Here is a 13,003-nt window from a genome sequence, read left to right on the forward strand (position 1 = left end):
CCAAATAAGTTGTTTCAAGGTAATTCTTTCCTGCCTGATTCTGAATGCTCTCAGTCATTGCAGCCTACAGCAGCTGGTGCCTTTTGCTGTGTTCTAGATAACAGATACAAGATTGTGGTTCATAAAGCATCTTTTTGACAGCTTGTATATTCTGTATGGTTGAATCAACGTTTTCCTTAGTAAAAGGGTTACTTTGAATAGGTGTGAACCTGACTGCTTTTTACTGATGTTATTTGGGTTATTTGTTGGTTATTTCCACGTCCCTCCAACTTCCTATCGTGGAAATACCCTTTTTGTTTGCCCTCTGCACAAAGCAGCCTTGCCTCGGCAGAGATGCGGCGTGCGGCAGCGTTTGCACTGGCTCTGGAAGGCCATCTAGCGACAGAACCGTGCAGCAGGCAACGCAAACCCTGCCAGAGCCGGCATCTCTTTCACCTCAGCTGCATTCAGTGACCTTGCCTCACTCAAAGCGTTCCTTTGGGGGTTTCTTGCTATTCCCACAAGGGGCGTTTGAAAATGTTTAAGTGCCAGTTTGGATTTCTTAAGAGCTGGGGGGGGTTAGGGTTAGGGTAAACCCTCCTAGGACAGAAACACCCTGTTTTGTGCAGTGGCACAAACACAGCATCGCTCTCTGACCTCTGTATCAGAGCAAACCGTACCCGGCCGCTGTGATCCCCGGCCTTCCATGGTGCAGAACACCTGGGGCCACCACGTCTGCAATTAAAATGCAAAACGCCCGTTTGTTTTCATCACCGCTCACCTTGGTCTGGGTGAATAAGCAATGAGCAGAGCTGCTGGTTCCCACTCGAGCAATAACGGCTGTAGAAAACAAGCAGCAGGTCACCTCCAGTGCCAGCAACAAGATGGGTTTCAGGGGGTACCTCAGGGAGTCTCTGCCTGCTCCCACCATTGCTGGCACTGCACCCCTCTGTGTCAGGACTGGGATCTACCGCTGCAGAGGCTGAGGCTGGAGACATTCCCTGGTGTAAAAACAACGTGGTGCTTGAGGTCCAAAAGGGCTCCATGGAGGAATAAGTGAGGATAGAGACTTGGTGCCACAGTTGCTATATGGCTACAAGCACCCAAGAGCGGGCAACATGGCGGGTGGTGGGGAGCGCAGAGAAGACACAGCCCAGCGGCCACGGTGTGTGGAGACCTCCGAGGCTCCGCAGGAGAATGGGGTGCGCAGCCCCCGAGGCTCTGAAGGGAGAGGGTCTAAAGGGTGCTGAGGGCTCCTGTGGTGCCCACCGGCACTGCCCCACCTCAGCACCAAGGCCGGCCGGCAGCCCTCAGGCCTTCGGGCCCCGGGGTTACGTGGGCTGAGGCAGCGGCGCGGCTCCGGGCGGGGCCCTGAGGCACCGGCGCCGGGGGCAGGACCAATCCCCAGCGGGGCGCGGGCGGTGCCTGCCCGCCCCGGGGCGCTGAGGAGGGGGGGAAGCCGCGTCCCGGCCCCGCTCCGCTCCATGGAGGCGGCCAACGGGGCCCTGCCCGTGGGCTCGGCGGGGGGCTCCCGCGGCAGCGCGGCCGCGCCGTCGGGCAGGAAGGAGGTGAAGGTGGTGATCGTGGGGGACGGCGGCTGCGGGAAGACTTCGCTGCTGATGGTGTACGCCAAGGGCGCCTTCCCTGAGGTGAGCGGGCAGCCCCGCCGCCGGGCCCGGGATGGATGCGGGGGGCGAGGGAATGGGGACCGGGGCGGGCGAGTGCTTGACCCTGGGTAGAGCGGCTTCTCCTCCCTTTGCAGCAATACGCGCCGTCTGTCTTCGAGAAGTACACTACCAGCGTTACGGTGGGCAAGAAGGAGGTCACCCTAAACTTGTACGACACCGCAGGTGAGGGGGTTTCGCATCGCGCTTCCCATTTTCCCCATTCCAGCAGGATCAGGAGGCAGTTTCTGGGAAGGGGCAGTGCTGGGGCATTGGCCTGGGCCTGAGCCCAAACCCAGCCCTTCAGATAAATAAGCAGAACCTGCTTTTACCGGTGTAAAGCATTGCTCCTGTGGTCGCAGCCCTGTTTGTGTTCCAGCAGCTTTTGTGGTGTCTGCTTAAACTAAGCTGGTAGGCGAAGGCTGTAAAGCTGAACATGTTTTCCACTTGCTTTTCTACAGGCATACTTTTAGCATAATAGCACAGTTAAACCTGCTGGAGAGTAAAGTACAAACCAAACAACAACCGTTACCTGCTGCATGCATAAGTGTGCCTCCCGGAAAATAGGGGTTGCTTGTCTAAAGGCAGCTCCAGCCAGGGACTCATTCATTAACGTAACAACCCTGTTTATTCAGAAAAATCAAACAGCAACCATATCTGAAGGCATTAAACCCCAGCTCCCAAGCATAATACAATCAACCAGGAAAGTATTTTAATCTTCTGCCACATGTGATCAGACAGGGAAGGAGGAAAAAGGCTGGTCTGTGTTCAAAAGGGCGCAGCAGTAAAAGTCACTTGAAACTAGTGGTAAATTGGGTTCATGTCAGAAAGTTGTGAAATGGTTTGTGTTCAACTTCATTCAAAGTTCCTATCCAGCTGCCCTCCGAAACGAACCCTAAAACTGACATGTGCTCCCTTCCAGTGGAGTGTAAGTCATCTGTTTCAGTTCAACGCTGTGTAGTTGTTACAGATTTACACCAAGACAAATACAAACCGAGTGCAGTCCATGTTCATTTATAACAGTAATAAGGCACACTTGACTTCTTGCGTGTTGTACATAACTGAATAGAACAGTTTCAAATCTGGAAGTGAATTTTATTGCTGATCTTTATTGCGGTAGAGTAAGATCCTAAGCACCCATTTTGCCAGCGCATCTTCTTGTGTGAATGTTGCTGTTCTCATGTCCAGTGATTTGGATAGTGTAGCTTCTACTGAATGGCAAGGCTTTTGTGTTGGAAAAAGAGAAGGGCTGAAATCTACTGTGAGCAACCAGAGAGGGATTTCCTTAATAGAGCATGTTGGCACAAAGGACTTGCCGTGGTGACGTTGTTGAGTTCTTTTGTTTGCTCTCTGTCAGTGTGGAATTTTTCCCTGTCACGCGGTTCTTGACACTTGGCCGCCTCTCATTTAAAATCACTGTGCTTCCTCTTCTGACATTTGCCTTTGGAGTCTCTTCCAGGCTCCAAGGAACATGGGCTGGATCCAGAAGTGGTGGTAGGTCGGGCAGGTTCAGTGTTGCAGCATTGACCTCTCACAAGCCTGACGTAAGAGCCCAGCTCCTTGCATCAGGCAGAGTTTAGCCCTGTGCAAGACCTAACTGCTTTCCATCCCTCATCCATCCTCAGGAAACCCTGAAACCAACACGTTTCACCACCCAAAAGAGTGTCATTGCCACCAGGTGACAAGTTGCCAGAGGCTGCTGACACTTGTCTCCTCCCTTCCTGTCGAGTTCTTTTGCTTTGCATGAGAAACATCAAGATTATCAGGTACAAAGAAAGGGGGGACATTGCCACCTTGGTTGAGGCATTTGCTTGAGAGGAGGAAAGACTTGGATTTTGTTTTTGTTTCAAAGTTAAGAGTTTCCATTTCTTGCTGTGGTTGGTAAAGGCAAAGGCATTGAAAGGCAAATGAAGTAACATAGCTTTCTGTTACAGGCCTATCATACTCTGTAATTCAAGCAGCTTTTCATCCTCTTTCTGAAGCTGTCAGACTAGAGGAAGAACTCACTTGAGCACACATTTTAATCCCATTCTGTTTTTAATAACACAAAACTGATGCTGAGTTCCTTAGGGATTAGACTAAGACCAAGACTTGTGTCCCATCCTCGACGTTCAAATAGTGCAGTAAGAGAAGAAAAGGAGAGCTTCCAGTTCAGGAGACAAGAGCTCCTATCCCTCTGCCACATGGATGCAGCATGGGAAATGCAGTTTTGGAGTTGGTGTTCCACTACATTGTCTTGCTTCTGTCATATCATGCACCAACAGCTCATTAAATTCCTCTTTCAGATGGGGGATGATGATCTGGGGTGGGTGCAAAGCACAAAATGCAACTTAAAGAGGAGTCTAAACATACGACTTACTACAGGAAGTACTGTGGTTTAACAGTGCAGCATATCACCCGTATTTCGTGAATCATCTTCGGACTTACTGAGCTGTGTGAGTTGGTCTTGCTCTTTAAAACATGCTTGTGTTTTGCTTCCCAGTCTGAAGGGTTCCAAATCATTCAACTATAAAATCAGTGAAATGGGATCAAAAGGATGTGAAATCCTTTCTGAGGGCAAGGGCTTCAGCGAAGTGCCATGTAGCAGTGTAGAGGAGAGGGCAGCGCTGTTCTATAAAGTAACTGTGTCTTCATGAAGCACCCACTGCAGAAAGGACTTTGATATTTTTAGGATCTTGCTAGGAGCAACAGCAAATAGAGTTGCATGCACTTCAGCATCAGGAGAAAGTAAAGGCCAGGTGCAGTTAATAGGTTAGTCTAAAATACACTAGAGTACCAACAAATGAAGTTAATAGGTTAGTCTAAAATACACTGGAATAACATTTTTGGTGAGACTTTTGTACTAGGCTGCTCTTCCTCATCAGACACCTCTTGCTATTGCAGGAAGTTGGTGGCATACATATGCAACCCGTAAAGGCTTTGTAACATCACTCGTCTCATCTGCAAGCAGGCTTTGCAGCTGCTTATTCAATTAAAAGTTTCCATTTCTTGCTGTGCTCAATAGAGGCAAAGGCATTGAAAGGCAAATCAACTACTAAGGGAGATGCTTTAGCTGCACTTCAGTCACAAGATTCCGTTTCTGATGGTGTTCAGCACAGGACTTACTCAGACCAAAGAAAAGAGCTCAACTGGGGAGGAAGCAATGCCTCATCATTGTGGGTGCTCACTGTGACTGCCAGGAAACACACTCCAGTGGGGTTTTTCAGGTCTGTAATGACAGATGCGCAGCACTCTGGGGCCTTACAAGACATTCTAGAAGCCAGTGTATGCAAGAATAACTTTCCTTAACTTTGAGAGTGTACCTGAAGAAAACGGCCCCAACTTCTTAACTGAAGTGTTTGCTCCACACCCCAAATACACTCTCCTGCTGGTTTTATTTGTGCCAAAAATGACTGTTTCCTATTTCTTTTTTGAACCGAGTAGTGAAAAATACATAGCTGGCAAGCTTACAACCATGGTATTCCCATGGAGCCTGCAGAATAACAATCCAAAGAGAATTGGGTGCATTTCTGTGTGCCTCTGAGGGCTCAACATTGCAGAGTTTCATGTCAATCCTAAACCATGAGTGTGGAGTGTTACAGACAACACACGGCCATACATAGGAAGTGGTCAGCTGGACGGGACAGGGTGGCAGGATATTACATTCTTCCTTATCCCCTGGCAGTTGGTGGCAATGCACAGCACTCTTGCATGTACTGGTAGGTTCCTAGGCTCGCAAGTCTTAACACTACCATTTACCCTCTCCTGACAGTGGGTGCTGAGCTCCTTTATGGATTGAGCAACACACAGCCTGGCACTTCTTTGGTATTAAATTGCTGAAGGGGTGAGGAAGAGCAGACAGAGGTGAACATGAGATGCACAGGAGTTGGAGACTTGCAGTTTCACTTCTCCCATTCAACTTCAACCACCTCCTGAGCTCCCACCCCACCACAGGGCCTGACTGCATTTATGTGGGATGTGCAGCATGCACAGAGCCATGCAGGAGTGTGATCTCTGCAAAGAATTGACCAATTGTAGATTAATTCAGCTGGATAGGGTTTTTTCTTTAGAAGAAAACACCAAACAGGGTCTCTGATGCTACAATGAATTGAGGAAAAAAAAAGGAGAGTCACAGCAATGCTCACACATAGGGATACATTTAACCAGTTCTTCCACAGCATGCTTTTTGTTAATTGGGGAAAGAAATCAGCTACCTGTGCTTGAGGGAGCACGCTTGGGGGCTCTGCACACACAGCCACTTACTGCTTAGATTCAGCCCTGTTCCTTCATTGTCAAACTCTTCCAGCAGAAGACCTAAATCTGTGCCAAATTAGCTCTGACCACAGACTGAGCAGCTTTACAGAGAAAAAGTCTCCTGGGCCCTTTCTTGCATTTCATCAGCAGCACTTAAGGGCAGGGGGTGAAAGGGATTGTTTTCAGTGAGAGGGATGTCGATGTTTAGACACAGCTTGATCTGGGTCCTGTTACATCCTCAGCAGCTGAAGAACTGCATCTGAGCTCTTAAATAGCTTCCTCTCCTTCCAAGTGGGCGCCGCGATCATCGGCCCATAATACAAGTTAAGCAATTACCAGCTAACCTTCCCCCTGTGGTCCCTGCACTCTACCTTGTTCTGTGCTCTGTATTTGAAATTCCAGATGTATATGGAGCTGCATTTTGCACACCAGCATTTCCTGATGCATGTATTTTCTCAGTTTGCTTAAAAAGAAGATAACTGCACAGCTGGTTTGAGCATGAAGGTGCAGTTCACTGAGGCATAGTTACAGTTTTTGGCTTGCAATGCAGCATGTTTGTGTCACATCATTGAAAACACCTGTTGATCCTATCCAGAATATTAACATAGCTGTATGTTCTGATTCCAAGCAAACAAACATGTTTCTTCCAAGGGAAAAGTCCTGTCTCCCTCACAAATGGCCAGCAATAACTTGGAGGTCCTTGTGATTTTACAAGGTACATTGGTAGAAGCTGAGGGGCATGAACTTGAACAGGGAAAATCATACAGAACACGTAGCACTAGAGGAAGTCGGTGGCACCCAGTGTGTTTAATGCCTTTAAAGGATTATTAGCGACAAAATGGTAAATCAGCTGCAAATAAGTAGGTGGATTGAGAATAAGAAGGGCTGAGCAGTACAATCTTTGCTCTGAATGTTTCTACAACACGGATAATATTGCCAATTGTCTATTATTTCTGGATTAAACCTTGAGGGATCAATCCTTCTTTGTCCTGCACCTTGCCTACAGAACACATTGTTCTTACAGAAGCTCAAACATGAAGTAGTCCAAACCTAAGATTCCTGTTTTACAAACATCTCAGGCAAACTTGAGTAATGGCTTGGTCAGTAGGGATTGCCTTTTAATAACCTGTACCTCAATCCATCATTTAAATGAAGGAGGGGATCAAAGTATTGTAGAATTATTGGCTTTCTGATATCTGTAATCCTTCAGTTTGCAGCTGGAGACAAGCACGTTGGCCAAAGTAAAGGGTATGTGACTGGGGACTGAGGTGCCAAGGGCAGGAATAATTGATATAAAGTTGGGGGCACGCTGGAATTTTCAGCATCCCTTCATTGGAAATGCTAATACAAAGATTTGAGATGTGTAACTTCCCTGTAGGGCAGTTCCTAGGCTGCGGGTTCACTGTGGTGATTGAGGGAGGGCATAGCATTCCCAGTTCTTGTTTTGGAAATCTGGTGCATCACAGAGACGTACCTGATTGCAAGGGCAGCATTCAGATGGCAAATAGATCTACAGACTGTGTAAGTCATGGTGTTTTCCCAAAGTCTCTGAAGAAAATCCAGATGTAAAAGACTGTGGGTTTTTTCCTGAGCTGGCAACTTCATCTGGCAATTATTTCTTTCTTAATCTCTCAGAGCAACATTCCTTCAGATCTCAGTGTGGTGATTACTGCTAAGGGGAAGCGTATGGGTCTGAAGCAAATTAGCTTCCTCATCAGATCATGTGCTGGAATAGCCCTAATCAGACAAATCCTCTCCTTTTCCAGAATTCAGAGCATCCCAGCATTTCTGCTGTGTAGTCCTGGCTTCACAGACCAGTTAAGCCTGGCTCCTGTTGCAGCACGTTGAGCAGCAGTGCTGCTTCCGCTCAGCTCACTGGGCTGGGAAAAGCAAGTTTGCCACTGAGGGTTTTACTTCAGCATTTGTGTCTAGCAAACACGGTGCTTCTTCTCACAGCATCATGTGTGCAAATGATGTATTAGGGAGGACAAAGCCACTGCCAAATTGCAAATGGTTTAATCAATAACTGTCAAATTCCCCTTACCAATGCTGCTTGTGAACAGCCACTTGGCACTCAGCGGTTGGACCTGCTTCGAAGTACTTAGCAGGCTTTTTATTCTAACTTGCCAAGGACATGCTTTATTTCCTAAGGCATCACTTTTGTCAGTGAGGAGGAATCTCCTGCATGTCACAGAACTGATAGGGTTGGAAGGGACCTCTGGAGATCAGCTAGTCCAACCCGTGCTGAGGGAAGGTGTTTTACAAGAATGGAAAACCTGCAGTCTGCAATTACAGTCCCATTGTTCTTGCTCTCAAGTATGTGTCTTTACCTATTCCCATCGTATGGCATGTTAAGGACAGAGATTTTTTGATATCCAAAACATTCTGTGTTCCAGGGCAGGAGGACTACGATCGGCTACGACCACTTTCCTACCAGAACACCAACGTCGTGTTGATTTGCTACGATGTCATGAACCCCACTAGCTATGATAATGTGGCAGCCAAGGCAAGAGGCTTTTGTAATTGCTTCAACCCTTTAAATGAATTGCATAGGCCTGATACAGGACAAGATGTCAGATTAAAACAGCCCGTGCTTTTAGTGTCCTGGACCCTGGGCATGTGGATGCACTCACCACACGTTGAGCTGCAGGGTCACAGAGCTCACACCTGGAGCTCACCTCTCCACAGCCCCCAAGAGCTCAGAACTGGGATTCTGCAGTACACCACCAAGATCAAACACCAGTGGTGAAATCACAGCTTTATCTGTTCTGTCTGCACCGATGCCACACAACCAGCATTGCACACAAGCAGTTTAGATTCCATCCCATGCATGCTTAGCTAAAGCACAGAGATGTGAGCAATCCCTAGGATTTCTGTAATGCCCCAAAGTAGAAGTTAGTGTCCCTGTACATGACACCAGCAAAACAAAGCAAAACTTGGCCCAGATTCTGCTCTTAAATATGACTTAATAGGAGCTCTTATGAACTTAAACAGATGTTAAATAAGCACTTTGGTATAGTGATAGATGCCACCTGTATTTTATAAAGCAACTGATTTTGGGTAGGACTTTTACATGTTTGTATAACGTAAACAGCATGTGTTGGGCCCCTACCACTAGCTGAGCAGCTTCCAAAACGCTGAAATTGCAACATATAATAAATGTCCCTTGGCTTTATTATTTTCCTTTGAAGCAAGAAAGAAGACAGATGTAAAGTCTTTGTCTTTCTGCCATCAGTGGTACCCTGAAGTGAATCACTTCTGCCGCGGTGTCCCGCTCGTGCTGATCGGCTGCAAGACAGACCTTCGCAAAGACAAGGAACTGCTGCGCAAGCTCAGGGCTTCCAAGCAGGAACCCATTACTTACAACCAGGTAAGTACAAGCACGCTTAAAATGGTGTCCTCTTTGCAAGAGATAAAGCACAGTTACGCTTCAGTAGCATCTTTCCTCACGAGTACAATCACAGATACTCCAGGATCAGGTGTTCACAGCATCCAGATGAAGGAATTATTGACAGCACTAAGAGGGGTTTCTGGAAGTTGTTTCTGGAAGTGGCCAAATCAGCACTCATTTTTAGTACCAAAGTTAAGAAAAGTTGAAGAGTGTTTTGCATATACTGGAGTGTCTGAAAGGACACTACTGGCTGCTCCTTCTATGCTCTTTACATCTCCTTGTTTCCTTTCACATCTGGATTATCACTGCTACAGATCTGTAAGCCTTGACAAGTTTGTTGGACTCCCTTCATGATTTTTATGAGCATACATTGCTCCTATGACTCGTACTTTGATCAGGATTGTGATAAAGAGTGGAGATGCTGGGATACACGCTATAGAATTAAAAACACTTCTGTTAAAAACAGTTTTGCAAACCCTATTTAAAAATAAATCCTTTCAAGGACACTAGCAACAACATCTGCAAGGCTTCTCTAATGTAAGAGGCTTTTCTTTAAAGTGATCCTAAAAATATCTACATATTGTCAAATGTTTTCAATTTAAGTATTCTGAAGCACTGTTACATCACTGACATGGTTGCCCTAGGTACAGGAGAAACAGTGATGGAACAGTTTGTTCCATGTCACATGGGCCCTTTCAGCTCATCTCCTACCTTGTTTAAACAACAAAGCTATCTTCTCCTCTCATCTCAGAGCAAACAGCAGCTTCCAAACTGCTCAAGACGCAAGTCCAGGGAACAAGGTTAAGTGCAATGAGACCTTGAATGAATCGCTACTTTTTCTAAGCAGCATGAAAAGAAACTGCAATTGCATCGGCACTAAAGCACACGGGGACATTCAGCTTGTCTTCCTTGCACTCAAGATGAGATGCCCATCTTGTTGCTCTGTGAACAGCTGCTCCCTCATCTGCGTTATTAACTCACATCACCCTCACATGTTAGGTTGAGTACAAGCAACAGACACTTTAGGCAAGTCTGCTGGGGCCCCATGCGATTAAATCCCAGGGCCCATGTGAGTTACAAACTTTATCTCCTATGTGAACCCTCCCACTTGGTTTTTCTCCCCTTAAATATACACTACCTCAGTCTTTTACAGCTGGTGGCATCTTGAGTCATGCAGAGGGATGCTTCCAGTGCCAGGCCGAGGAGCTGAACAGCATCTGCCAGCACTGCAGCTTGCAAACCACTGGAAGGAGACAAGCTTCACTTAAATATGAGGAAGAAAAATTCCCCTATGGAACCCTAAGTGCTCAAGTGACCCCACTCCCAGGGCTTGTAATGAATAAATACAGAGTTTGTGAGCTGTGGGTTGCAGACCTGAAATTCCCACTCTAAGACTCATGAGCATTCAAAAGTGGGGGCCAACTGCAATGACAAAAGGATCACAAGCAAAGTAAGAAGCCATAGTCTTACATCTGTGATTTCACTCCAGAATTGCATGCAAGTGTTTCAGATTCTGGCCTGTTCCCATTGCATGCACCGGGGTGAGGTTGAGAAATGCTACTGACACCCATTTACGTATATGAGGATTTTGGCTGAGCCCTTGTGATGCTCCAAAGCCAAAGCTGGGGTTCTTGCATGTGCACCAGCAAAGGCAGCAAGACATTGGTCTAGATTCAGCTCTTGCATGTGACTCATTACTGAAGGTGACATCACGTAACAGTTAAGGTCAGGCCTGAAGAAACATTGCTGTGCAGACATCCTCACGAGTATCTACCTCAGCATTTCTTTTTGAACAGATGTAACACTGAGAATGTTTTTACACTGTCAGTAGTCTGTATCTTAGTCTCTAATGCACTGAACTGTTAGGCCAGGCTCTGGATCAACACAGGGGGGAAAACATGGTTTATTTAACAGTGCCTCAGTTTACTACCAATGCCACTTACACCCTAATGTTGTACTTAGAGGCAGCTTCTTTCTTCCCGAGCTCATGGTGTGATGTACAAAATAACTCCCTTTCTTTCCCACCTGACACTCCTTCTCTCATACACTGGCTTTACATCTTCCCTTACCTTTTGTGCTGTGCAGGGGGAAGCCGCCTGTCAGCAGATCCACGCGGAAATTTACCTGGAGTGCTCAGCCAAGTGTCGGGAAAACATCGAAAAGGTTTTTAAAGAAGCCACCACCATTGCACTGAACACCCTGAGAAAAGCCAAGAGGCAGAAGAAGCAGCGAGTGTGCTCAGTGTTATGATCCAGCCCCCAGGAGAGCACTGACTGCACCACAGCCGAGCCATTCAGCTTTAGAAAGAGTCTGACGTTAAAGGCTGGGGTTTTAATTGCACAGTTTTGTTTCTACAACAATTTTTATATTCAATTTTAATTATTTTTACTATTTTTGCACTTTGGTGGCACTGCTCTCACCAGCTTTTCAAAGCTCTTCATCTGGTTTAACTGATGCAGTGTGCCTTTGTCCACCTGGCTTTTGCTCCTGACTGCAGGCAACCGGTCAGGTCTTGGACTCGCTACTTCAATTGCAATGAAAACCAACTGCCAGTGTGTGAGTTAATCAGGGGGGTGTTTTTAACTCTGCAAAATAATTGTGCCACGTTAGAGCTACAATTTACTGTCTTTTCCAAGCAGAAAAGCCACATTGTTTAGAAGAAGTGATGCTAGAGCAGCTCTGATGATAAAGAAATGAAGTTCTGCCTTAACTTTTTGATGAGCATCCACTACTCACCTGTGCTGCTGGGCCAGCGTTGCAGAGCTGCGCCCTTAGAGGTCTCCTTACAAAGAGGCCTGCTGCTGCAATGGAAAATGGCATTTACCAGTGGAGATACACTGGTTGCTCCAGTTCAGAAATGGGAATATCATGTAAAATACTTACAGTTAGAATTGGTCCAAGCAGCTGTTTTGTAATCTAGTTTTACAGTAAACTTACATAGCTTATTTAATACATCACAGATGGAAATACTGGTGCATTCTAGGGGAAATACTTAACTCATGTTTGTTACCTGGTGAAATCTTCTCTCCTGCTGTAAATTAAATTTTTCCCTTTTGTGATGAAGTTGGCAGCTCTCTGTTTAAGCAAGAGGGATGCTCCCACTCACAACCTTGTGTATGTGCCTCAGACCCCCTGGTTCTTTTGCACATCCCATGCTGTGAGATCTCAGGATTTCAGGAGCAATCACTGTTTTGTAACCACCATAAACCAAATCTGTGAGTGGGAAGGAGGTTTCTGCAGTACAGGTGTTGCTGAAAGATCAGGTCAGCTACATCCCATCCTAAGGGAAAATGCACAGGATTCATGGAAAGGTGATGAGATAAAACTTTTGGCAAAAGGTTGTAAGTGGTGCATGCCAGGAGTCTATTATTAAACATTACACATAGAGCCTGGTAACTGTCTATCAGAGCTCATGCAGCTTTATCCTCTGCTGGGTACAAGACCAGCTGGTGAAAAACTGGTTTGGAGTGAGGCATCAGCAGTATCTTAAATGCAGGATAAAGAGATCTCGATCCTTGAAATCTTACTCTTTCTTTTTTGTCCCCTCTCCTTCTCCAGCTTCTTTTTAGTCAATTAATTCATTGAATTAATGAATCCCTATTAGCTTAAAATGGAAAATTAAAAACTAAGAAGTTTGCAGACATCTTTGATTATACAGAAATCATGAAGAGTTGTACGTTACAGCCACAAGAAGAGATCTGTCAGTAAAAGACAACCACTCCTCACCTTACCTAGT

At 46.2% G+C, this 13,003-nt stretch overlaps 1 protein-coding gene across 1 annotated transcript; it reads left to right on the top strand.

The window, feature by feature from the left end:
- The first annotated feature begins 1,395 nt into the window (after nucleotides 1–1,395).
- Nucleotides 1,396–12,326, top strand: RHOF (ras homolog family member F, filopodia associated). Its single transcript, XM_061344597.1, has 5 exons — nucleotides 1,396–1,628; nucleotides 1,742–1,829; nucleotides 8,273–8,382; nucleotides 9,112–9,246; nucleotides 11,353–12,326. Exons 1-5 carry the CDS (start codon nucleotides 1,464–1,466, stop codon nucleotides 11,515–11,517), a joined length of 663 nt encoding a protein of 220 aa, XP_061200581.1. The 5' UTR covers nucleotides 1,396–1,463; the 3' UTR covers nucleotides 11,518–12,326.
- The last annotated feature ends 677 nt before the right edge of the window (nucleotides 12,327–13,003 follow it).

Source organism: Neopsephotus bourkii, unplaced genomic scaffold (genome assembly GCF_033783945.1).
Source record: "Neopsephotus bourkii isolate Nb327-2 ecotype Australia unplaced genomic scaffold, CSIRO-AGI_Nbou_v1 NB_230, whole genome shotgun sequence".
Lineage (NCBI taxonomy): Eukaryota > Metazoa > Chordata > Aves > Psittaciformes > Psittacidae > Neopsephotus > Neopsephotus bourkii.

Coding starts and splice junctions, on each gene's coding strand:
- RHOF (XM_061344597.1), top strand. CDS start 1,464: ATGGAGGCGGCCAACGGGGCCCTGCCCGTGGGCTCGGCGGGGGGCTCC. Junction 1,629..1,741: donor CCAAGGGCGCCTTCCCTGAG/GTGAGCGGGCAG, acceptor CTCCCTTTGCAG/CAATACGCGCCGTCTGTCTT. Junction 8,383..9,111: donor ATGATAATGTGGCAGCCAAG/GCAAGAGGCTTT, acceptor TTCTGCCATCAG/TGGTACCCTGAAGTGAATCA.